Genomic DNA, 23,839 nt, shown 5'->3' with positions numbered 1-23,839 from the left:
AAAAAAAAACTCCTTTTTTTTTTTTTTTTCTTTAATTTTTAAGATAATTGTCAAGATAACTATATGTTCATTGAATTTTATGAATGACTAATTAATTTTAGTAATTGGTATATAAACTCTAATTTAAGGATTGTGATTTTTTCAAATGAATATAGGGAATCTTATACTTTATTTCTTTTATATATTTTTAAATTATTTTATTTATAGTATCAATTTTAAAATTAGGATTGGGAGGCCAAAAGTAGATATACTTAATAATCTTTAAAATTTTGAGATAATCCATATATAAACACTAAGAGGCCGTTTGGTTCACTAGTTTTCATGACTCAATTCTCTGTTTTCAAAACTCAATTCTTAAAAATGGTGGGACCCATAACAAAATACTCGTTTGCCTGCAAAATTTTTTTGTTTTCATAACTCTGTTTTCAATACTCAATTTTCTAGTTTTTGAGTTATGAGTTGTGAAAACTGAAAACTACTGTAGGCTGTTTTCAGTTTTCAGTTTTTGATTTTCTGTTTTCAGTGGCAAAGTTGTAATTCACATTTCATATCCGGTCCCACCATCTGAGGCATTCACGTGGGGCGTGCCTTTTGATACTGTCCTCAACGGCTCTCTCTTTAGCCCTTTCACCTCACAGTTCCCTCTTCACTCTTCAGAAAACAAGTTTGGGTCTCTCATCTAAAATTTCTCTCCTCTCCATTCCAGTACCACCGTTGAGAAGCTCTCACTGCCCTCACCTCCTCACACACCATTTCACAGATCCGAGCTCAGCCAACCCGCGCCGCCGTGTCACGGTAACGCAGTGCTTGACGCGCCAACCACCGAGCTCTTTCTCAGCTTTTTCCAGTGAAGTCCGAAGGTATTGTTTACAGTTGAGCTGTTTATACATCTGATTTGTTGGTAATAGCAAGGGATTTCGCATCTCTTACATCGATTCAAGGAGTTTGCTTCTCTGTTGATTTTTTTCCTTTTTTTTCTTTGTTTGACGTTTTGGGTTTTTGCATCTGATTTAACTTGTATCAACCTGTGGAATCCTGGTTTTCAACCCGTGGTGATGTTTGGTTCTCTGATTTTTGTTCTTTGTTTGATGTTTGGGCATCTGATGTGATCTATTGAAACCTGTGGGTATGGGTTTTCAACCCGTGGTGAACCTGTATTGTGCTTGTCTGTTTTTGTTTTTTCTTTTTTTCTTTGTTTGATGTTTAGGTAAGCATCTGATTTGGGAAATTGAAACCCGTGGTTATGGGGTGTTTTTTTTGTTTTGAATAATTTATGGAACTAAGAAATGTGTGATAAATGGTGCGATTTTTCTGGAATTTGTTATCAAAGTTCCCTCCATTTAAGTTTCTGGAAGTTTCTGGTAGTGGGGTGTTTTTTTTTTGAAGAATTCACAATTAGAATTTTAATCTTTGAAACTTTGTTAAGTGAATTACACTTAGAGCAAATGTTTTAATTTTTTTTTTCAACTCACTGCATTAATTATTTTAATGTACTTAAATTGTGTCAAATGATATATCAAAAAAAAAAAAAAAACTGCCTCTCTAGAGCCCACTGTCTAGTCTGAAATACTTGGCCTTGCCATCTAATCAATTGTATGGTACATTACCAAATTGGTTGGGTCAGCTTGAAAATCTGGTTGATCTTGATCTAGCCTGTAACCTTCTTAATGGGACTCTCTCAGATAGTTTAGGACAACTTTCTGAGTTGGTCAATTTCGATGTTTCTTCTAAAAAATTGACAGAAATTCTCACAGAATCACATTTTTCAAAGCTAACTAAGCTGAAATCTTTACACTTGGGTCCCAATTGGGTCCCTTCATTCCAACTCCAGGATCTTTGTATGGGTAATTGTCATTTGGGTACTTCAATTCCAGCTTGGCTTAAATCACAGAAGAAGCTCAAGCATCTAGACTTCTCATATGCTAGCATTTCAGGTTCCATCCCCAGCTGGTTTTGGGAAACTATTTCTAATTTAGCACTGCTAAATGTTTCTTTCAATCAACTACATGGACAGCTACCAAGTCCATTAAACGTAGCTCTCAATGCATTCATTGATTTGAGTTCCAACCTCTTTGGAGGACTTATTCCTTTTCTAGTTGGTGAGATTGAATTCCTAAGTTAATTACACATCACTTAGCTATGAGTCTCTCTTTGTTTACAGTAGTTAACGCATTTGTTTATGGGGTTTGTTAAAATTAATAGTCCTTGGTAAAAGTTAGAACCTAGGAAAACAGGATGAGAAAAATTATAAAACAAGTATGATAACTTATAGAAGTCATAAATGGATAATTTAGTCAAAGACATAAGGTGGTCTTGTGTCATTACCTTATTTTTAGGTAAAACAAGTATGATAACTTATTTTTTTAGGTAATTACCTTTTTTTTTTTTTTTTTTTTTTTTGAGGTAATAGATAGAACTTTATTTGATGTAAGAAACTATAATCAGGTACATGTATGGCCGTGTGTCACCAGACCAAAGATAAAACATTACAAGCAGCTTCTGAAAACATGACTCGGTGGTTGTGTGTTGCTCCTAAAATATTTTTAAATGATATCTAATTGTCAATTTCACATTTTAGTTTTGAGTTTGTTGTTTCCTGTTGCCGTGTGTCCTATGAAATAAAGAGAAAGAGATTTGCTTTTATTTGAATTTACTGATGAATGACATTTATACTGATGAATGACATTTACTCTGAATGACATTTATTCTGACATTTATTCTGACTCTGAAAGAGATTTGCTTTTCTGGATGTTTCAAAATTGTTGACCATTTTGTTATTGGATAATGTTTTTTCAACATAACATAACCCTTTATAATTACTAATGATAGCATGTACTTTCACAAATTATAGTTAATATCAGTGTTTAAAAATCGTATGAATGAATTGAGTTTCACAGGAGGTAGCAACTCATGGTAAAGAGAAAATTCTTGTTAGAGCTAATACTTAACTGTCTTTTAACATATTCATAACTGGCATATCTAATTAACTATTTTGTGTAATCAATATTTAACCGTTCAACTAAAAACCAATTCTTATTATTATACTTTCAGTTTTTTTTGGCCAAGTAATTACACTTATTAGTTTGAAAAAAAAAAAGATTTTAGGATATTAAAAAACATAATAAGTCGCTTGGCTGCATACCTATGCCCCTGCCCAAGTGGACATGCCAAACCACATAGAGACATATGTCACTTGTGACTTGTCACAACCATTGTGCTGGAGTGGGCCCACTGATCAATGATCATAATACTTCATTATAATTCTCCTTAGTTCGATGCCTATGCATTTTTGTTTAAAAAAATTTGTAAACGTATCATACACACTACCATGTGCTCAATCTTTGTTCCTCTAAATATACTGGGATATCTTTATTGTACTTGTGATATGGTTGTGTATGAGATGTGTGTTGTTCTTTAAGATGGCTGCGGAGTTGACAACATGGGATGCCAATTGTGAGGATGTGTTGTGTGACTCTGTACTTGGACACTTTGTTTGTGGGAATTTGCGTCGTTGTCATGCCAATGCGCAAGTGTGGCAGGAGATCACAGAGAATCTTAATGCCCGCATGGGGAAGGCCTTTCCCGTGAGGCGGGTAATTAGGAGGTGGAAGCGTATTGAACAGAATTATCGCAGAGCAATGGTGGGCCGTAACAGATCTCTTCGGCCCAACGTTTCCCCTGTGTCCTCTCCAGATCGATTGTCAGATGACCTGCCGTAGGAAGAGGCGGATGCCTAGTCAAGGCAATTTAGTGCATGTTCCTTTTGATATACTGCTGACATATTTTGTTCCCATTATGTTCAGTAGCGTACTGTTTTATAGATTGCTATGTACTTAACCATGCACTAACCTAGTAGTATTTGTGACCACTTATTCAGTTTACTAAATCATTGCTTTGATCTTCCATCTTTTGTATATCTGGTCACATTGTATATGTAGTAAACCTCGATGAAGGATTTATATATTACCACTGTTTTTTTATATCTGGTCACATTGTATATGTAGTAAACCTCGATGAAGGATTTATATATTACCACTGTTTTTTGTATATCTGGTCACATTGTATATGTAGTAAACCTCGATGAAGGATTTATATATTACCACTGTTTATTATATATTACCATTGTTTCTTACATTCAGTGCATGCTTTTTCGTATCTTTATTGAGTTAAGTATGGAAGATTTTTCAGTTTTTGGACCCCTTAAATGAATTCTATAGTCCTATTGTTCAATTGTTAAAATTATCAACTGTCATAAGCTTACCACGTGGCATGTTTGAAATAGATGGCACATGAATCACAAGATCAAGAGGAGAAATTGTGGCCTTCCCATGTAGAACATGTATTTATTGAGATAATGTTAGAGGAACAACTTAAGGGTAACATGGCAAAAGGTGTGTTCAAGGGTTCCATGTGGACATCAATCACAACGGAACTTAACCAAAGGTGCGGGAAAGATTTTATCCCTAACCAAGTTCAACAGAAGCATAATAGGCTTCGTACCAAACAACGTTAGTGGAGCCAGTTGCTAAGACACACAGGATTGGGGTGGGACGAGCATACCCAAACAGTGACTTGCTCTGATGAGGTGTGGCAGAATGTGGTTGCGGTATGTTTACTGTTGTTTATTAATTTTGATTTATTGCAATTATTTATTCATGCAATATGCCTCTTGTGAACTTGCTGCGTTTAGTGTGCTAATGTTTCCAATGACATTCCAGAGCAATCGTGGTGCAAATAGCTTAAGGAATAAGGGATGCCCAGACTACCCATCACTGCAGCAGTTGTTCGCCCCTAGTACCGCAACTGGGAACCTGCAGATCTCCTCAAACACTCCTCCCTTAAATAGTGATGAGGAAGGCGCCAACCCTGAGCTGGCACCCCCCAACTTTTTTGGGTACAAATTGGATTATAAAGTACTTAATTTATATCTTGAATTTGTGTTTATAGTATTATTTTATATGTCTATACATAGTAGGAAGATAATATTTACGAAGAAAACAAGACTTAATCATCATATTTTTATTTGCACACTAAAAAAATTCAAACTCTAGCCCACCACTAACTAGGTTTACAGAATAATGTGCTAAGGATGACACAAAATATTTTTGAGCATTTGATTTTGGGAGAGAGGGAGAGAGAGTGAGATTTTGGATAGTATTTTAGTCATAAGTAATATATTAAAGTCAAATCATAATCAAAATTCAAATGGAATTCAATTAGCTTCTAATTGTAATCTAATTTTGCATCGAATGTCCATTTTAATTTTCTTAATTTTGGTGTGAAGTGATTCATACATAATATTATGTTCTAAAGTTTAAATGACCATCTCACACATATAAATAAGACCATTTTATCATCACTATTGTTGAATGTTTTCGTTAATAGAAAAATGAGTCACAAATTAGTTTTTATTTAAAATACAGAGAGAGAGAGAGAGAGAGAGAGATCTTGGATGAACAATCAAGCCACAACCTAATCATGGCAAGTCGGAGATTAACTACCATAGATTAATACAATGGGGTTGCAAACATGCTTTCAGAAAGAAACAAATGTGTTCCTTAGTTTGTAACATGACCACAGATGTAGGAAAGAATAACCTTGTCTTTTAATTTTGGGATGTAGTACATAAAGAACTCCATGAAAAGAGGCTTCCTTCCTCTCCTCAACAAGAATGGCCAAACCCCAGAAGAGGTCTTCACCAAAAACCACGAGGATCTTGTTAAAGAGGGTGGGGATTGGCTAATAAGCACATCAGATGCATGCTCAGTAGTAGCAGGTCTCTTCGTATCCATTGCCTTTTCCACGGCAACCGCCCTGCCTGATGGTATCGACGGGAACAAACACAGTAAGGCATCCAAAATTTTCGCAGGTTCATCATTTGTCTCCTTCTACTCTTCACTGTTAGCAGTAGTCATGTTCCTTGCAATTCTCACATCTGGGTGTAGAGAAAGGGATTTTCGCCACGCCTTACCATGGAAGCTTTTGCTAGGCTTAACAGCGTTCTACATGTCTATAGCTTCTACCTTGATATCTTTCACAACTGGACATTTCTTCATCTTCAGGGATCAACTAAAATTTGTGTCTTCCACCTCGTATATGGTGGCCTACCTGCTGGTAACATTGTTTTCTATGGGAGTGTTTCCACTCTACTTTCATTTGGCTTGGGCTACCTTGAAGAAGGTGCCACAACGTAAATACAGGATGAATATTCCTCACTGGCTTTTGGAAGATTAACTAGTATCTACATTCCAATCTTATTCAAGGGTCCAATGGTTCAGGTTATTGATTGATAAACTTTTTCCACCAATATTGATGTTGGACTTGTACTGTGTGTTCTATTTCAATAAAGTAAAACATTTATCTATTTATTTATTTCTGCACATAAAACTAGAAAATTACTATATAAATATTACTAAGAATCGAGAAAATTTCTTACAAAATACAACCAAAATCCTAAAAAATGACCCTAATGGATCTACATATGATCTTTGACTTGGCCATTTTAAAACTAAAAACTGGTAAAAGCATGAAAACCAAAAAAAACCTTAAAATACTAACCAATACCTAAAACCCACTTAAAACCTCTCTGATCAACCTAATTTGATAAAATCCAATGGTCCTGGAACCAACTTTGAAGAATTTGACCAAAGATTGACCAAATTTAATAGACTTTAACGAAGTTTTGCAGGATTTGACTGCTCTGTTCTCACAATCTGACCATCTAATTGTTACTGTAATTTACAGACACATACATTCTACCAATCCAACAGTCAGATTTTGGTTCTCCATCTGGTTGCATGATGGACTTATGTTGTTGTACCCACCCACTAGGAAACTTTTTTTAACCCCGTTGACACAATCCGACCACCCAAAATGGCTAAAATACAACATCAAAGCAAGGAAATGACCAAAATACCCTTAAACTTCTAAAGTGACAAAAGTGTCTTTAAAAGCTTCAAAATGATCAAAATACCTTTTACTTCTAAAATGACCAAAATGGCCCTTAAGTACTTGGATGGTCTTGAAAGATGTTTTTTTGCAATTTTTAAAATTAAAAAATAAAAAATTTTAGAGTTTTAAGACAAAATTGAGGAAAATTTACCATTCAAAGAAAATAATAATTTTTTACGACCATATGTATGTTGGAAATCACCTTTATTGTGACAGATTTACTTTACCGTCGCTAATACCTTCTTTTCTTAAGAAAATTTTAATTATTAAGGACGACCATAATGTCCATCACAAATAAGAATGCAATATATAGTGATGGAAAACAACTGTCAAACACATGAAAAATATGGGCATGAATTCCCCCCCTTTAAAAAAATTACCATTGTCAACGACTTAGGTCCATCGCAAATATTATTTATTGGGAGGGATCCAATTCCATCACTAATACATTCTTTCTTTTCAAGCAAATTAACTATTTACGACGGTCAACATGTTCATCGCAAATACAAACCCAATTAGAAAAATAAAAAAAATAATTGTGATGGATAAATGTCATCACAAATGTGAAAAGTAAGAAGGGAATTTTCCCTCCAAAATATTTTACCATTTTTGATGGCTTCATGGCTATCGCTAATACCCTCTTTTATATTTACGATGGAATAATTTTTGTCACAAATAATAACACCATAAAAAATATATTTTTTGTATTTTTGACGCACAAAAGCCATCACAAGTGTTAATAGTTCCGACGGTTTTTTTTTTTTTTTTTTTTCAGTCGTCGTAAATAATACCCTCTTTTATATTTACGATAGAAGAAGGTTTGTTGCAAATAATAACACCATAAAAATATATATTTTCTATATTTTCGACACAGAAAAGCCATCACAAGTGTTAATAGTTTCGACAGTTTTTCTTTAGTCATTGTAAATAATACCCTCTTTCATATCTACAATGGAAGAATGTTTGTCGCAAATAGTAACACCATAAATTTTTTTTTTTTTTTGTATTTTCGATGCACAAAAGCCGTCACAAGTGTTAATAATTCTGATGGTTTTTATTCAGTCGTTGTAAATAATACTTTATTAGCGATGAACATTTTTATGCCGTCATAAAAAGTAAGGCAGGAACATTTCCCTCCAAAATAAATCATATTTTCAACAAAAATAATAGGCATTTTTGACTAACTCATTTTGCTGTCACAAATATTTTAATATTCGACGAGTAATTGTCGACGAAAGAGACTTGCCGTTGAAAAGCTAGTTTTTCCGATGGGTTTTTGTAGTCATCAAAAAAGTTTCGTCGCAAATAGCAATCTTGTTTGTGCTACCATGCGTATTATATGTTAATTGGATTAATTAATTAACTTGGCTAATTAATTAGTTAATTCATTACAAAGAGATCAATACATTCTTGACCTATCAATATATATATATATATGGTCAAAGTACATATGCATATATACTTGTGTATAAAATTTTGTTTCCATAAGGTTAAATCATGGCTCTACTGCTAAGAATGAATGCAATTAGGAAAGGGTTATTTGACTAAGGAATGCTTATACATGCAAGTCATTTACATTTATTAGTTTTTGGGGTAAAGGTATGTACAAGTACAACTCATTAATTAGCCTATATTCTTTTCTTAAACTATGCATCATTAGTGGATTGAGATTAGGTGCAATTGCTAAATTACACCATGAAATTACATCATTTTCTTCACAAATTTTTTTACATTTTTAACTTTTTACTTTTATTTTAAAATATTTTTTATTTAATAGCTAAGATTGAAAGTTGCTTCTCTACCATTCATTACTATTGCATCAGGTGTAATACCCTAGGTACTGCACTTGATCTCAATCCCACCATTAGCATTGCATATGTTCTCATTTAAGCTAACATATTCCTTCTTTTCTTTTTTTCTTTTTGTCCACCTCTGACCCTCTCTCTTTTTTAATGCAAGGTTCTTTTTTTTCTTTTTTCGTTTTTTTGGGGTTTGGTATAGACAAAAGAAAAAGCTAAATTCTTGTTTAGAAGATGACAAAGAAACCATGCTAGCCACAGTTTTTTCCTGTTGAAGCAGTTCATTACCCTAGGTACTGCACATGATCTCAATCCCACCATTAGCATTGCGTGTATTCCCATTTAAGCTAAGATATTCCTTCTTTTCTTTTTTATATTTGTCCCCCTCTAGCCCTCTCTCAACCATTCATTACTATTGTATCAGGTGCAATACCCTAGGTACTGCAGCTAATCTCAATCCCACTATTAGCATTGTGTGTGTTCCCATTTAAGCTAACATATTCCTTCTTTTCTTTTTTATTTTTGTCCCCCTCTGGCCCTCTCTCTTTTTTAATGCAAGGTTTTATTCTTTTTTTTTTTTTTTTTGGTTTGGTATAGACAAAGGAGAAAGCTAAATTCTTGTTCAACAAATGACAAAGAAACCATGCTTGCCACGGTTTTTTCCTGTTGAAGCAGTTCATTACACACGAACTAACCGGAAGACGCCTACTATAAGTACTAACAACACGAAATGTTACTAATGTAACCCTGCCCTAAATAGATCCAATGCTTAAATTAGGAGAAAATATGATTATAGAAAGTAACTAGACATTGATTCTTTTTTTCTTTTTTTTCTTTTTCTTTTTTTGTGAAACTAGCCAGACATAGATTCTTATTTTTTGCTGAGGAGCCAGACATAGATTCTTTTTTTTTTTTTTTGCTGAGAAGCTAGACATTGATTCTAGTTGTTCTATATATATGTTAACTATATTATATTGGAGTCACTCCTTATATGGAACTGTTGTCGATATTTAATTATTATTACTTTTTCGATTGTCGAAGGGAAAAAAAAAAAGAAGATAATTACTACTTTTTTTCTTTTTCTTTTTTTCCGTATTTCCTTAATTTCTGCATTTTTTATTTTTTTATTTGATACAAAGTAAAAATTCTACTCTAACCTAACCTAAGTATATATGTGTGTAAAACTCTTTTCTGGAGACTTGAATCCTGACTCTTGTCTCCCATACTCCACAAGTATTTATACTTGTAAAGTGATCATCACAGTAAGGATGTGTGGTGGTTTCAGCCATTTTTTATTGTGGCAGTACTGGATATTTGGTAATGGCTATAACCATCCTCAGAGGAGTGAAGAATTTTCACCAAACTGAGTTCGTGATTCTCAGCGGTGTATCCTGAGATTTTCTATAATGGGGTTTAAGTGGTTCTCCCGTATTTGGTGTCGGACGTGGATGCTCAGGCCTGCTATGCTGGTCTGCAGGCAGGGTTGTCCTTGTTGGACAGTCTACATTTTTTTGGAACTGATGTACATAACATGATAACACCATTATATTGGCCTTTCTACAGTTATTGCGTGCATGTTCATATCTCCCATTTCAATCGTTTCCTTAAAGATATGCACAGTTGATGATCCCATGAATGCTTTCTCATTTAACTTGTTAATGTTCCCTCTTTAGTCTTTCGCTTTTTCAAAGACAAGGTTCCATTTGATTGAAAAACAGTAGGTTGAATGAAATGTCACTCTCACAAAGTCATAGTATTGTTTATATTCTGCTTATATATTTCGGAGTACAAGATAATATTTAGAAGTTGGAACTTGGATCAGATAAAGATTATAGAAATTCAAAAATCCTAAGAAGCAAATAATAATCATAATAATAATAATAATAATAATAATAAGGCTAGTCCAACATCAATTGTATCTCAATATAATCATAACACTGTGCACTTGATTGTTTTAATGTTGATTTTCATTTGCTTGTTATGTTAATTAATATGGATTTTTTTTTTCTTTAATAAGAGGTATTTATTAGCACTAAAAGAACATTAGGGTCTTTGCCATCTCGAATCACAGCACTTGTGGTAGTAGCACTACAAGTTCCCAGCATGGAATAATTAATTATTCCACTTTTTCTTTTTCTTTCTCTTTTCCTTGTCCATTTCTTTTTTTCCTTTTCTTTTCTCTTTTTTTCCTGTGCCAACATCATTGGGCTTTGTTGATACTTGATACTATAAAATTGATAGACAGTTCCAGTAATGTGAGCTCCACAAACATACCTTTTGCATAAAATAGAAGTATGTTCTCCAGGGTGTTTAGTCCAGTTGGTCTTGAAAATTTGGAAGAAATTACAGACAATTTCGAAGAAACTATCAATTTCGAAAAAGAAATATACAGAAAAATCAGGTCCCGGCAGTGGGCTGAAGTTGTCATCATATATCGGGAACATTTTGATCAGGCTCACAAGGTGATGGCGATGTTAAGGGAAACAGTCTTGCACTTAGCTATCGCCCATGGCTTAGAAGATATTGTTGAGGAACTCATAAAAATAATTTATGATAACAAAGACCGATTCAAGAATGTTCTACAATATAAAAACGATCAGGGGGATACCCCTTTGCATGTGGCAGCATCAACAGGGAGTCTGAGTACGTGTATCTGCATTGCTGAAGCTGATCCATCAATGGGGAATGAACGCAACAAGGAGGGTAAGAGCCCTCTCTTCTTGGCTGCTCTGCTTGGTAGAACAGAGATTTTCTTTCTCCTCCATTCCATCTGTGGAAGCCATCTAGGCACATCCTACTATAGAAAAGAAGATGGTGAGACAATTCTACACTGTGCCATCAAAAGGGAGTATTGGGGTGAGCATTTTAATTTATTTGTTGAAATTCACTTCATGCCTGTCAGATAATTTAATTTAATAAACTAATGTTTAAACCAATAGTTGCTACATGTTTACTTGTAACAAAATCATAGAATCTACGGTATATTGGTGAAATTGGCTGGCTGATTGAATACTTGCTAAACCATATTTTAAACATTGTGGTTGACAGATTTGGCATATCGGATACTTCTCCTACACGGAGAACTTGCTACTTGTGTGGATGAGAATGGAATATTGCCGATCCATCTCTTAGCAGAGAAGCCTTCTGCCTTCCGAAGTGGTTGCCACCTTGGATGGTGGAGCATCATCATTTATCATTGTAAGTGTTACTAAATTGTCAAGCCGATGGGAATGCTCTTAGTTGTTAAAATCCGAGTTGTTCAATACATTCACGAGAGATTATTAGGTGCAATTAGCACACCTAATAATTTCTCTACGTTATACCTTCGAATTATTTCTGTTGTACAGCATTACATATCATTATTTTCTGTTGTTTTTTCGAAGGGACACCGGTTGACGTGCCTAAGAAAATTGATAAGAGTCTTACAAGACCATTGAATAAAAGGCGTGAACACAAATTTCCGGAGAACTACCAAACATGCGTCAGCTTCATTCAATTGCTGTGGAGGTGGACTATAATTCAAGTTGGTAAGTGAAATAAAATCTTACATTAAGAATAACTAATTAAAGTCACTTAAAAAAATCACATTGAAACAAATGATAGAACAAGAAATTATGGCAATGGGAATGAATGAGTGATTTTGTTTTAGAAGGAAGGAATGAGCAACAGTTCGAAACTTTTTCTCCCTAGAACCTTAAGCATTTTATATATAGGGAAGTACCAATTCAGTTATAAAGCCTTTGGCCGTGATTAATACTTAATATAACATAACTGGTTCAAGACTATAAACTTAAGTTTTGGGGTTTAATATAATGTCCATGTATGCTATATTAGCTTCTCATTTGGAGTCTCCTATATTATTTTCTCAGCAAAAACTTTAACACACACAAAAATACATAACCAATGAAAAGCCTCTCTTTTTTCTTTTCTTTTTTTATATTTATATTTAATTATGTGTGCACTTCGTCACATAACCAAACTAGTTCCTAATTTCTCTCCTAATCTCTATTGGCTATTATAGGAAAAGTATGTGACAAAGTCAAAAATGCAGATGAAGAGAATCCTGAAAGATCGAATGTTACCACTAAATCGAGACATGAAGGTGAGTAGTGCAATTGTAACAAGTGTGTTCTAAATGCTAAAAATCCTGCATCGGTTGGGTTCAAGACTTAGTAAAGGTTTATGTCCAAGTTGGTCCTCTCCACCTATTAATTTTTGGGTTGGATACTTTAATGGCCTTAATTTTTTTTTTTTTTTAATAAGTTCTTAACTTTTTTTTTTTCCTAAAGCCTATCTTCTTTTAGGTACAACTTTTCAGCAAAAAAACTACATCCAATGGTAGACTACTAGTGAATCTTACTATTTGCACATTATAATAATCTAATCTTATTTTTTGAAGGATCCCAAAGTGAAGATCTTAAGCATTATTCATTTTGGAAATATTGTTGCGTCCCCTGTATGATTATCATGTTTGCTTGCAAAGGAATAAAGCGCATTCTTGGATTTGGTACGCCATCCTTTTCACTTTTTAGCCTTCCTTATTTTATGTTTCTCCATTTGAAAATAGGAAAATTTTAATGGAAAATACTTGTTACAAGTAGTGTTTATTATACATTATTTATTGCACACATATTTACACATGAAAATTGCATTGAAAATGTGAGTCACTCCTTTGAGTTGTGTCCACAAGGTTAGCACAGTAAAGATGTTCAAGCAGGGCCAAACCCACAAGGGGTATGGCCCACCTTTAATATTACATATAAAAGTAAAATTTAAAAAATTATCAAAAGAACTCATTAAAAAAAAATTAGACATCACATTTCTGTGATTATGCACACTGAGATCAAATGTAGCTGTGTGGTGTGTGAAGTTTTTTACTTTTTCTGAACTTCACACCATGTTACTTAATTATTTTAATTTTTTTTTCTTTTAAATTTAACATACATACTTTTGTTGTTAAGTTGTTTGACCTTTATTTGTTCATTGTTTGTAACACCGATTTTTTTTCTTGGTAACAGTAATTAGTTCAAAAAATATTTTACATGTAATTAGAAGGTATATATAACTTTTATTTGATTATTACATTATGGAAAATTTAGCTACAAATATTTGGTTTTTTTGAAAGAAAAATACAAATCATTCCGAATTAATGAAGGGTTCTAGCTAGCTGCTGCAAACAACTGTACCCACCTCCTCTCGCTCTGATATCTTTATCACTCTCGATCCATTTTGAAGAATTCTTGTAACCTCTATGAAGGATTATGTTTACAATATTGTAACACAAGCAAACATAACGTTCTCTCCCTCTGGTTTAATTGGATCAAAACACCATGACTATCTCTATTAGAAAAAATGTTCACAACCCACTTTGTACATCAGATATGAAAATCAATATTATCTCGAATTTTCTCACTCATCCTATGCAATTTCCAATCGGCAAACCAAGCACATTTGCGTTCACATCCCATTGAAAAACAATCAATTTTTTCAAATAATTTTCAGAACCAACAATCCATTTAATTTCTCTATCAAAGATTACAAACTACAATGCCACGGTACCAACCCCAACCCCCCCCCCCTTTTTTTTTTTTTTTTTTTTTGCTGAAAGAATTATTTATTGTGTTATTGATCTTACATTAGGTGGTGAGCTTTTTGTAAAAAGGCAAAACTTAGATGCACCCCCAATTAATTCAAATACATACTTGCATTTATCAAGGAAACACATGCAAACAGTTTTGCTTTTCAATGACAATTAAATTAAACTAGCTTGTATCTTCTATGGATACACTTAAAGATATACAATAAGATGCATAATATAATTCTTATATATATAATTTAAATACTTTTGATAATCATTTTTATATTTTGTTAAATCTTTAAAAAAATTTGTAAAAATATTATTAGGTATAAAATATAAATTGTCTATGTTTTTATTTATTTTTAATTATTGTGAAATACTTTTTTTTTTTAACGATTCATTTATTCTAGACTTTTTGATTTTTGTACTTAATAACTCATTTCAATCAATATTTATGATGTGGTCCCATATTTGATTCTAAAATTAAGAAATAAAATTCTTTAAAAATAAATAATTTATGACACATAGTGCAGAATTGGAATTTTAATTTAGAATTTTAATTTGAGTTTCCTTCAGCTTCACTTATTATTATATATATAGATAAAGTTATATGTTTGAATTTAATTAGAGAATCTAATATATGCATTTGAGTAACGATATCTATGTTTTAGTCTTTGTAAAATTAGTACCAAAAATTCACCATTTTTCATATTAATATTTTGTTAACATAGTACTAGTTTGCATTAAAAAATTGTTTGTTTGGCCCTTGAATTAAAATCCTGGTTCGGCCCTGTATTCATGTAACTATATGTACATTAATATATTTGGTTGTTCATAATATATATTCTGTTATATGGTTCTGAGGATCAGGGGAAATAAAGAAGATAAAAGAGACGCACAGATTGTCTGTTAAGATCATGAAACTTTGTATCAAACCTATAAGTGTAGAGCACTACTTCGACGGAGGGACGAACCCTTGGCTAACTAGATATGAAGATGAAGACTTTAGTTTTATTACTGCATGTAGGGATATTGTGTCGGCATATCATATACAGCCACAGGAAGAGAACGAGACACCCATATTGTCTGCGGCAAAAAATGGAATCAAAGAAATGGTTATGGGAATACTACACAAGTTTCCAATGGCTATCCATGACGAAACGAGAGATGGAAAAAATATAGTACTGTTGGCAGCCAAGTACAGACGAACACAAGTATATGAGCTATTCCGCAAAAGCCATTTACGGATTGAAAGTATGTTTCATAAACTGGATAACAACGGGAATAGCGCACTGCACCTTGCAGCTGAACTAGGAGAGCAGAAGTCGGGCGACTTGGGCCTAATTCCTGGGGCTGCATTGCAAATGCAATGGGAGATTAAGTGGTATGAGGTATGAATCCAAAGGGCACTTTTCTTCTTTCTTTCTTTTTTTGGGATAAATAAAATAAGTAATACTCTTATTAATCAAAGAAACGAAGATATGAGCACCAATCCAAGTAAGGAAATTATGTGGTATGAGGTTTGACCACCTACATCTATAGGATAAAACTATAGAAGTTATATTTGTGCTGTATACTTAATTCATGTTTACAAAAAACCTTAAGCAAGATTTATATATATAAAGATTAGGAATTAGGAATTAGGAATTTAGGATTAGCCTAACTGGACATTACACTAAATTGAGCCCCTTAAGCCATTACATCGTATACTATATAATAAAATGTTGTTCCTAAAAGCCGTAGTTAGACAAAGTAGCAAACTTCTCTATGCACCAAGTGCATACATTCTCATTAATTATTAAAAAAATTTCTCCATAATATAAAGATAGTTTATCCTAGATTAAACTACACAACCAATAATTTACTTTACATAAAACTATATTTTTTGAGTTTTAAACCTTATAATTTTGAGTAAATTCTTGATAGTTGAGTTTAATTCAAGATAAACTATTGAAACATTATCAACAAAGAAAATATTAATAAAGCTTGTGCCAAGTATCTTAATATGTGTATGTGTTACACCAATAGTTTATACAAAATAATTTAAATGAATTTACATATTTGTTGAATGTTGTAAACCTTACCAAGTGGCTCACTAATTGTTAATACAATTTCGAATAAAGTCATGCATCACATGGGCATATCCTAGTAATAGTAAACATTACAATTATTATTTTTAACAATTTCCCTCAAACTCAAGGTAAAAGTTTGATGATGCCTTAAGTTTGAAATAAAAGCTTGTAAAGATCCCTCAAAGTAGGCTTGAATAATGACTTGAAAGTTACCAAATTGGATGATAGTTTGGCACATGATGTGATATAAATTTATAAGTGGACTGGTGAATTTGGTACATACAGGGTCCAAATGCGCCAATTTGAGTATTTTTTTAGCCTTACATGAGAAAACAACCCAAATCAAAATGTATGCCCTAAAAAAATAATTAGACGTGGTAGGCTCGATTGAAAAAGTCCACTAGTCAAACAAATAGTCAAAAGTCAACAATTAGAGGGTAGTCAATAATAAAAGAAAGTCAAAAGTTTAGTAGTATTACATCCAGATCAAAACTAGTTCGAGAATTCAGGTCATATCAAAAAGAAAACTTGTTGACATAGCAAGTGACATATATCATTGACATCGTTGGTACGGGCTTAGGGCTGACGTAAAATGACTAAATTGTGACACATGGCATGGTATTTAAACCACTTGTAGCTTTAAACATTAACCTGGAAAAAACTTGGGCAACGATGCACCTTTAGGGTGCCAATTGATAACCTTTCTTGATCAGTGACGTCATTGAGTCAATCACCCTTATAGGACTATACCAAAGTTTGTTGTGTTGAGTATTGGCTTTAAATATAAAGTTTCTAGGTCTAACGTTCAAGTACACAAACCTTAGACACAAAGAAAGAATTGGATAACCATTCTTTTAGTTTTTAGCTTTTTTTGTTTTACACATTTTAATGTCAAAAAAAATGCATAAATTGTAAATTTGGAACTTTATATTACCTCAATTTTAGATATAAATTAAAATAAAATGACTTTAAGAAAACAACCATACTTTTATGTTTCTGTTTAATATAAATCATATCATTTCAAAGCTAGAAATGAAAATTAGAATCATGGGAGAACTATATATGTTGGACTTGGACTTGGTCGAGTGTCTATTTATAATAGTGGAAAATAGTTTTTGGATTTAAACTTCGAATCCATGCAACAATGGCTGGGAAAGTGTTTGAAATTTTGGTGGGCTAGCCTACCATTATTATATACAATAGCCGGAGAAAAAAAAATTAAAATTTAAAATTCCAATTTTTAAAACAAAAAAAAATAATTCTTGATGAATTAATTCCAAAATCCTAATAGCCATTATTCTTCTGTTGTTATTGTTGTCATTGTTTCCTTTGGTCTTAATGAGTACAGCACATAATGAACTCCATGCCACGAGGCTTCCTTCATCTCTCCAACAATGCAGACAAAACTCCAGGGGAGATCTTCATGGAACAGCATGAGAAACTTGTGAAAGAGGGTGGGAAGTGGTTACACGACACATCGAATGCATGCTCAATTGTTGCAGGTCTCTTTGTCACAGTGGCCTTTAACATGTCAACCACCGTGCCTGGTAACGTGGATGACGAAGGCAATCCCCACTTCGAAAGGCAGCTAGCATTTAATATTTTTGCCATTTCATCCTATGTCTCCTTCTATTCTTCATTGTTATCGGTGATCATGTTCCTTGCAATCCTGACCTCCGGTCGCAAAGAAAGCAGTTTTCGTAGTACCCTACCAATGAAGCTTTTGTTGGCTTTAACAGCGTTCTATGTGTCTATAGCATCTACCGCAATATGTTTTTCTGCAGCACACTTCTTCATTCTAAGAGAAAAGCTGAAATCTGCAGCTTTTCCATCATATTCATGGGCAGTCCTGCTACTAATATTCTTTGCTATAGCAGGCTTTCCGCTGTACTTTCATTTGACATGGGCTATCTTCAAGAAAGTCCCACGTCACCACCACCTGATAACTCCAGCTGGTTTTCATATTAAACATTAAGTAAAATTGTTCCTTCCTAGCTTATTCAAGAGTCTTGATTTATTTACATATAAATAAAATTAAATCAAGACCCACTGGTGAGTCAGATATATATCGATAAAGTCATTTATTTATTTATTTCCTATGATGATCAACTTGTACCGCGTGTGTGATCTATTGAATATTATATTTCTTCTTAATAAATAGTAGCAAGATGTTCTGCAATTGCCAAAGGATAGTTATAAGACTAGAATTTTATCATTGGGAGTCTCAATAATGGGTTGGATTTACCTTCAGTACTCTTTTAACTAAATATATTCTTTTCTTTTAAATATACAAAGGCAAGTGGTAGTAAATTTTAATCTCTACTCATTTATTTAATTAATAGATGATATAGTAGTTTCTCAATAAAACAAAAAAAAAAATTCAATTAAAAAAGTCCTAGAAATAAGTCAAATCCCTCAATAATTTGTCAAGAGGTATCAATATTCACAATTGCCTGCTCCTGCATTACTTTTTACCTTACAAATAGCACCCTCAACACTTTGCAACAGAAATGGTATATAGTTTCTTGCACCAAAAAGATTTAAAAAAAAAAAAAAAAATTTGCACCTCACTTACAATTCAATGGTTAAAGAAGGGGCAGCAAAATAAGACAGGTAACACATTCCTTTTCCCTACCTTAACTAGGAGAGTCGCGCTCAACACCCTTTGATGAACAGCTAGTTTCAGGTTGATGAGAGATAGTGGCTAAGGCTTCCTACACAAAAGAGAGCCATACCTTGTTAGCACCTCATTAGTCAAAAAAGAGACCAGTACGGGTAAAAGTAGGTACGTAGAACCTTTGTGCTTTTACCTTGCTAATTTGATTTCAATCTCAACATCCTTTGGAAACCCATGAGGCAAAATAGGGTGGAACAAGGGTTAGGGTTCTGTTTGTCTTAGCCTTCTTGATGAAAATAAAGGGTAGTTTTCATTCTGAAGCAAGTTAACGTTGAAGTACAAGGCAAAAGACCCGTGATGCATTTTATTACAAAATACAAATCAGTGAAACACTCACAGTACTGTCACACCCGTATCAATTCCATAACGTGCATGTATTCCGGAGGCTTTAGATAACAAATTAAATAGGCCCAAAGCCCACCTGCCCACTTACCGACGGAATCAAACTCAGATTATAGACAGGAGTCCGTGCAAGGTAGTTACGAGATTGACTTGAAATGGGCCCACAAAAAGCCCAGCCCGTGACCACAAAAGTTTGGCTACTAGCCTTGTCAACATACAATAACAACATGATTTGAGGCCTGCACGGAATCCCAAGAAAAGGAGGGATCACCAACATAAGTTATGGATGTCATAAACAAAATGAAAAACACTGAACCAGCCCAGACCTGCGAGGCCCAATACCAGTCAACAAAAAGGAGCTTCGGCTAAGCCATTATCCAAGTTATTTTTTCTGGTCTAGGTAAAAAATGCAAAACTCACCTTCTAATTTTGCTATTATTCAATGAAGTTTTATAAGTTTCAAAATTAAGTATTCAATCTAGGCCTCTCATTAACCTCCATTCAGTTTGGCAATTTCAAAATATTTATTAAATAAAATTAATATTTTATTATTATTAAAAATTTTTAAAAACATTAATTTAAAAAAAAAACAAACAAACAAACTAGAAACTGGAACCTAGAAACAACGATTAAACCCAAGTTCCTTTGCCCCCAAACAATAGAGCCCAAAAACATTCCACCTTCTAAGATCCGAAATTAAACTAAAAACAAAAACGTATTGGAACTGAAAAGCACTTCTTCTTTTCAATTAGCTACAAAAGCAACGAGGAAGACATAGAAGATGACTAGGACCAAATATCTCACAAAAATGCTCTTTGATTCTTCTCCACAAATACAAACCTGGGAAAATGGATTTTTACCCTGAATTTGAAAACTATGTAGCAAAATACTCCTGTTTTGAAATTTAATTTTAACAAAATTGATTTATGTATAAAACTCGATATTCTCAAAATCGCGTTCTATGTATATTTTTAAGTAGAACTCAACATTAGAAATATTGAGTTCCACTTAAATTTTCAAAAAATTTAAGTGGCAAAATATGCGTAAAACTCGATATTAGCAATGTTAAGTTTCGCTTATAATTCAATTTTGTTAAAATGGAATTCCAAAAATAGGAGCATTTTCCTATATAGTTTCAAATTAGGGGTAAATTAATACCCATTTTAGCCAACACTCCAAAATTTGGAAATGCTAACCACAATTTCAATGGTAACGGGAATACGCCTAACGGCAAAAGCATACAAAGATAGAGACGCTTTCATTGCTTAGATTTATGGCGATAGGGTGGACCACAGATATGATAAGAAGCACCACTCAATCTATAGGTCAAAGACAGAGACATAATACCAGTTGCATCTCTAATCTTTGAAAAATTGGGGTCTTTTCCACATAATAGCGTCAACCAAAGACCAGACACCGAAGAGAAATCCCTAGTAACTTCGTCGCTCCAAAATCTTTTGACAAACTCCAAAACATGACTTGTAACAAAAAATGTTTTAAATGAGAGACTTTTCTTTAGATATTGGACAAAATTGGGAAATGCCCTGTTTGGGCAAAAATAGCAGCTTTCTGCCCTTTTTTCCAAACTATATAGGGAAATGCCCCTGTTTTGTAACTCGACAAACCGGAAATCGAGTTATATTGAAAAACTCGATTATTAAATAAGCGAGTTATGTGTGAACTTGGACTCCCGTCTTGGCAATTTGTTTGTGAAAAACTCGATAATTCGAAAACCAAGTTATATAACCGACTATGCAGCTATCGAGTTATGCGCTTGTTCAACATCTGTCTATCCTGTCTTGGTGTCAGGTGTACGGTACAAGTCTTGAACATAACTCGATATTGTATTAATCGAGTTATAAATTATACTCGAAATCCTTAGAGTCGAGTTATTCTCATATATTATCTGCCCATCCCTCCCCATTGAGAGTGTCTTGCATTTCGGCTGAACTGGTTGCACTCTACAGCTCTGCTCCACAGTTGCGTCCGGACTCAAGTAAAATTTGTATCACTTCAGGTAAAAAACTCACATCATAATTTTATCGCAATGGTATTTTTATTTGATATTGTAATGAATTTTTATTTTTTTGGTTAAATTTTTAATTTTATGGCAATGATATTTTTTGGTTAAATAAGTACATTGGTATGATTTTGGTTGTTTGTTGTAGTAAATGTTGGTTAGAAGAAATTGTATTTTTTGGTTGAATAAGTACATTGGTGTGATTTTGGTTGTTTGTTGTAGTAAATGTCGGTCACAAGAGATTGAAATCTTGACTATAGCAACATTTTATATTGCACATAATCATTATTTTCTAAAAGTTAATGCACATTGTTAACTTGATCATTTGTTGTTATTGTATTCAGAGTCAATGTCTGGTTCTGGCAACCCAGAAATTTATAGGCCTCACAATGTGTTCACTGCTATGGGTCGTTGCTGGGTATTGGAAGATGAGTTCAGCTATCCAATCAATCCAAATCTGCGAAATAGTGCTTACTTCACAATATCATGAGACAGGAGTGGGCTTGGTTATTTCGTGAACAACAAATGTTTTATGATGAGTTGGTTAGTTTTAAGTTGCCAGTGCCTCGGCGACTTGCATCGCAAATGCCTAGAGACACGATCGACGAACTTCGTAAAGCATTGAACCGCATAAGAGAAGAAAATAATCAAATGAAAATACGTCTTAATGATATCGTACCCAAGTTGAGATTCGAGAGTCAATAGAGGGAGGGTGGTACGAGCACGCACAATTCATGCAATCACTTCTTGGTGATCCCATTTATCAGTCAGATGTGGAGATGTCAGATGAAGAGTAATTGTGTTGTGGTGTAATCAGACTTTGTTAGAGAACTATTTTGGTTTTGGTTAACTATGTTTTAAATGTATGTGTGTCATTGTTGTTGAATTTGTACTATGTAAACCTTATTATTGATTTGCATGCACGTTATTCGTAATTTAGATTATTCTCACATAACGCATAGAAGTTAAATATTCTCAGACATGATGTTTTTCAATAAGCACCTACAACATAACACAACAAACTTAAAATAACTTACACAATGTCACCAATATGCATGCATTGCATATTGAACATTGACACTACTAATATTATTAACTTAACCCTAGACACAACACATATACCACATAGGCATTCACTCTGACAGGTAGTCCTCGTAGTTGAGGACATTGTTACGTTCCGTCGGAGTGAGTTGCCTATTCGTTGCATCAGCCAACTCTTCTGCCAGTTGTAGCATGTGATACCTGGACCTACGAAGTATCATCAGATTGTTCTCTTTTTTTATTTTTGTCACCGCACGCTCATATTGGTGCATGTTTCTCCGTGGCAGTGTGAGCGAGGTACGGTCGACAAGAGGCGATCCAAGTCGCACGAGATCATCGTGTAGAGCGTTGGACTCGTTCACGCGAAAGTCCCATTCCCAGCGCAATCCGGCATAGTATTCCGTCTCGTTGGAATCTCTCTCCCTCCTATAGTTATCTGGAAAACGAGGTAGCATCCAATTGCGCATTGACATTGGAAAATGTGACTTGTGATCAGTATGTGTATATGTTTTGCAAGGGGTAGATGTAAATGGGACTTTGGTATGTGTAGATGTTTTGCATGGGTAGATGTAAATGGGACTTTATATAGGAGTTTTGCAAGGGCAAGTATTCACGTTGATGTGACTGTAAGGGTAAGTATTCACGTGAATAAAGATGATATGACTCGACTTGGCTATACAGTGGCACCTATTGATATAGCTATAGCTTGTGCTACAACAGTGAGTTTGGTGATGTGTACTGCAAAGGAGGTTGTGTATTTATTCACGTGGAGACTATTCAGCATTCCTATGCTTGATCTGACATTACTTGACGAGACAGTGCTGAGTTGTGTTAAATGTATCATAACCTTTTTCAGGGATGCTCTGCATCCTTGAAAGCGGTGCTTTGCAAAATGATACATATCTGTGTATTGACGTGCGTGTAGGTGTTATGACTATACAATGTTCAACAGTGCGAACCTGTTGCGTAGCACACGCAAAACTGCGAACATTAGTGTAGCAATGGTGGACAGCTCACTCCCAAAATTGATGCAAACACTTTTCAGGTTGCTATGTGTATTCACGTAAGTGTGGATGGGTATCGAGACAGTGCTGAGTTGTGTTAAATGTACCATAACCTTTTCAGGGATGCTCTGCATCCTTGAAAGCGGTCCATTGCAAAAGGATACAAATCTGTGTATTGACGTGCGTGTAGGTGATATGATTGTACAAGGTTCAACAGTGCGAACTGCTGCGTAGCACACGCAGAACTGCAAACATTAGTGTAGCAATGGTGGACAGCTCACCCCTAAAATTGATGCAAACACTTTTCAGGGATGCTATGTGTATTCACGTGAGTGTGGATGGGTATCGAGACAGT

At 34.0% G+C, this 23,839-nt stretch overlaps 2 protein-coding genes and 1 long non-coding RNA gene across 3 annotated transcripts in view; all 3 read left to right on the top strand.

The window, feature by feature from the left end:
* Positions 1-506: 506 nt before the first annotated feature.
* On the top strand, positions 507-4,848 carry LOC136062229 (uncharacterized). Its single transcript, XR_010624038.1, has 3 exons — positions 507-860; positions 4,283-4,606; positions 4,719-4,848. It is a non-coding gene; the product is annotated as an uncharacterized LOC136062229 (long non-coding RNA).
* A 7,126-nt stretch (positions 4,849-11,974) lies between these two features.
* LOC111993862 (uncharacterized) lies at positions 11,975-18,463 on the top strand. Its single transcript, XM_065761033.1, has 6 exons — positions 11,975-12,035; positions 12,134-12,277; positions 12,772-12,852; positions 13,150-13,257; positions 15,199-15,719; positions 17,749-18,463. The coding sequence occupies exons 1-6, from the start codon at positions 11,975-11,977 to the stop codon at positions 18,373-18,375; spliced, it is 1,542 nt and encodes a 513-aa protein (XP_065617105.1). The 3' UTR covers positions 18,376-18,463.
* Positions 18,464-23,139: 4,676 nt separating this feature from the next.
* Positions 23,140-23,839, top strand: part of LOC136062222 (uncharacterized) — a 32,276-nt gene continuing 31,576 nt past the window's right edge. The window contains exons 1-2 of the mRNA XM_065761032.1: positions 23,140-23,317; positions 23,606-23,692. Coding sequence (XP_065617104.1) covers positions 23,140-23,317; positions 23,606-23,692 — 265 coding nt within the window. The remainder of the gene's footprint in view (positions 23,318-23,605; positions 23,693-23,839) is intronic.

This window comes from Quercus suber, unplaced genomic scaffold (assembly GCF_002906115.3).
Source record: "Quercus suber isolate HL8 unplaced genomic scaffold, Cork oak 2.0 scaffold_393, whole genome shotgun sequence".
In the NCBI taxonomy this organism is placed as follows: Eukaryota; Viridiplantae; Streptophyta; class Magnoliopsida; order Fagales; family Fagaceae; genus Quercus; species Quercus suber.
This window is presented reverse-complemented; position numbering and strand designations above follow the sequence as displayed.